General features: G+C 43.7%; 1 protein-coding gene across 1 annotated transcript; it reads left to right on the top strand.

The window, feature by feature from the left end:
- The first annotated feature begins 1,146 nt into the window (after nt 1–1,146).
- On the top strand, nt 1,147–1,818 carry LOC149405011 (uncharacterized). The gene is made up of 3 exons (XM_089603701.1): nt 1,147–1,463; nt 1,538–1,630; nt 1,702–1,818. The coding sequence occupies exons 1-3, from the start codon at nt 1,179–1,181 to the stop codon at nt 1,816–1,818; spliced, it is 495 nt and encodes a 164-aa protein (XP_089459827.1). The 5' UTR covers nt 1,147–1,178.
- Nucleotides 1,819–2,716: the final 898 nt, after the last annotated feature.

Here is a 2,716-nt window from a genome sequence, read left to right as displayed (position 1 = left end):
GAAGATACCGCAGAAGATATTGCGATATTTTCCCTTGAAAGATCGATTGAAGCGACTGTACGCATCTCGACACACGGCGCTTCATATGGAGTGACACACGGCACATCTCGACACACGGCGCTTCATATGGAGTGGCACGAGTCACTCAAAATAGCGGTGTGTGTGTGCCTGTGGATGATTTCACTTACTACAGTCGTATGGAAGACGTCATAGTGCTGAATTATAGGTACGACTGTCGTGTTGTATTATTCAAATGTATATGGTACGGTGACAAGCACGATTCTCGGCGACTAGTTCACAACGATAAGACTACTGGAGAAACGAGTGCTTTTACCGCGAAACAGTGGTTTACAGAGGAGCCGTACATACTCGCAATTCAAGCGAAACAAGTCTTTTACATCAAAGATCTTGTTTTAGGTGGTAACTGGGAAATCGTTCAGGAATGCAATCATCGAGGGATTTGGGACGTTCCTGAAGTCGACCCCACCACCTCAGCCTCGATTCCGTTGACAATAGAATTGTCAAACATCGATCGTTTGAATCATCGACATGAAATCGAAGATGCTGAGCTAGTAAATATCGTTGACGATGGTGAGGAAGACGATGATGATCATGAGGAATGCATCGTTTTTGAGGGAGAAGATGTTGATGTTGATGTTGATGTTGATATATGTAGTGATGACGATGAATGAGAACTATCTATGTAACCACGGTTTTCCTCCGCCATATGTGAGGTTTTATAATAAAATATATCTGTGGTGTCACCCACGTTTTTGTATGATGTTGTTTCCTTTTGTTTTGTGATGTATGTTCACAAATGTTGTTTTATTTTATACGATGTCAATTTACAAATGTTGTTTTCATTTTATAGGATGTCGACCGCTTCAGGTTCTGGTGGAGATTCGCCACAGAGACCGGATTCTCAAGGTCCGCCACAGGAACCTGATTCCCAAGGTCCTAAGAAATCAAGGGGACCAACAACTGGCTCGACGTCGGCGCGAGCAACACAGGGTGTACCGGGTGCGAAGGTGGTCAAGTGGGACCCAACAAACCAAACATTTTATCAAGAGATAAGGAAAGAAAATAAAAATGTTGGACTATTTAACAACCGCCTCGGTGCTTTGGTGAAAGCACATATCCCGCCTACGACTCGTGATTGGAGTGAAGTGACGCCCCAGATGTTGGCTGCTATTTTGAGCGCACTTCATTCCGAGTTCAGATTTGTGTACACGGATCTTGACACCGGCGAGGATCTGCCTGCGGATTGCTATCAGAATACGATTGATCAGGCTATCATTCGGAATGCCAAGATCAGGCGACGCAACCAGAAGTCCAAGCTATCAGAGAAGTTCAGGTTGGAGTTTTGTGGGAGCCAAGAAAACGCTAAGGCGGAAACACCACCGGGATATAAGAAAGAGGATTGGGAGGCGGTGGTAGACGAGTTCGCGACTGACGATTGGAAGGTACGTAATGTATGATTGTAATAAATCATAATATCTTTATCAGAATGAATAATGACAAAATTAATTATTTGCAGAAAAAGTCTAATCGCAACAAGGAGAATTCGAAGAAGAAGAAGACGAGGTCGACTCAGGGATCTCTTTCTTTCTTGGCTCATCGTCATTTGAACGTAAGTTATTCTAATTTTGAAGTACTTAATTTGAAATAAATTCAGTACTTATATTTTCATAACAATTACAGAGTAAGGATGATGGGACTTTGGGCTCCGCGTTAACGACGTGGGAGCAAAAACACCATAATAGAAAAGGTGAATGGACGACAGATTGGGCGAGACGAGCACATGTAAGTCATATGTGATAATTAAGTGTACGTTACTTACATAATAATTAATTTTTAATAATTTTTTTATGTGTAAAGGCGCGGATAGTTACTCTACTGGCGGATCTTCAGCGACAAGCAGAAGAGCAAGGCGTAGTCTTTGACCAGGACGCCGCAGAGGAGCACGCGATGCTAGAAATTCTCGGGAACCGTCAAGATTGGTACGTTGGAATAGGTCCAACGGTCCCGAGAACATCTTGGGCTATTGCTCAGGCTCATGACGAAAGCTCGTCGTCAGGCTCAGGCTCGTCGCGGCGTCGTGTTCCAGATCTAGTGGTTGGCGAGCTCCAAGCTCAGGTGGCGGCACAACAACTCGCTATGGCGGCACAACAACAGTAGATGGAGGAGATGCAGCGACAAATGTTCGCGTTCACGCAGCAGTTTTCGCCCTTGCCTCAGATGTCGTCCGGCACGATGCCACAGATGCCTCAGATGTCGCCCGACATGATGCCACAGATGTCTCAGACGACGCCGTCGCCTCAGATGCACCCTATGCATCAGACAACGCCGCCATCAGTTTCAATGGCAGATGCTCAGACGACGCCGCCAGGTTCAGCAGATTACCAGCGAGAGCGTACGAGCGGCATTGAGCGTACGAGCGGAAGTGGACGAGGAGGTGGCAGCAGTTCTGGAGGAAGATTTGGCGGAAGAGGGAGTAAAATGTTCAAGGATTGGTTTACAAACCGAGGAAAATGAAAGGGAAAAGAATGAACATTTATTTTAATTATTTGTCGTACATTATAATAATTATTGTAATCGAACAACAAATGGTTAGTTTTTATTATGATTATAAATATTAATTAATGAATTTTCTAATTAATAAACTATTTAGTTATTTGATTACAATTATAGAATTCATAAAAACAATAAATAAAAA

Source organism: Urtica dioica, chromosome 2 (genome assembly GCF_054948205.1).
Source record: "Urtica dioica subsp. dioica isolate 48M chromosome 2, U.dioica_male_clone48M_v1_H2, whole genome shotgun sequence".
NCBI classification, from domain to species: domain Eukaryota; kingdom Viridiplantae; phylum Streptophyta; class Magnoliopsida; order Rosales; family Urticaceae; genus Urtica; species Urtica dioica.
This window is presented reverse-complemented; position numbering and strand designations above follow the sequence as displayed.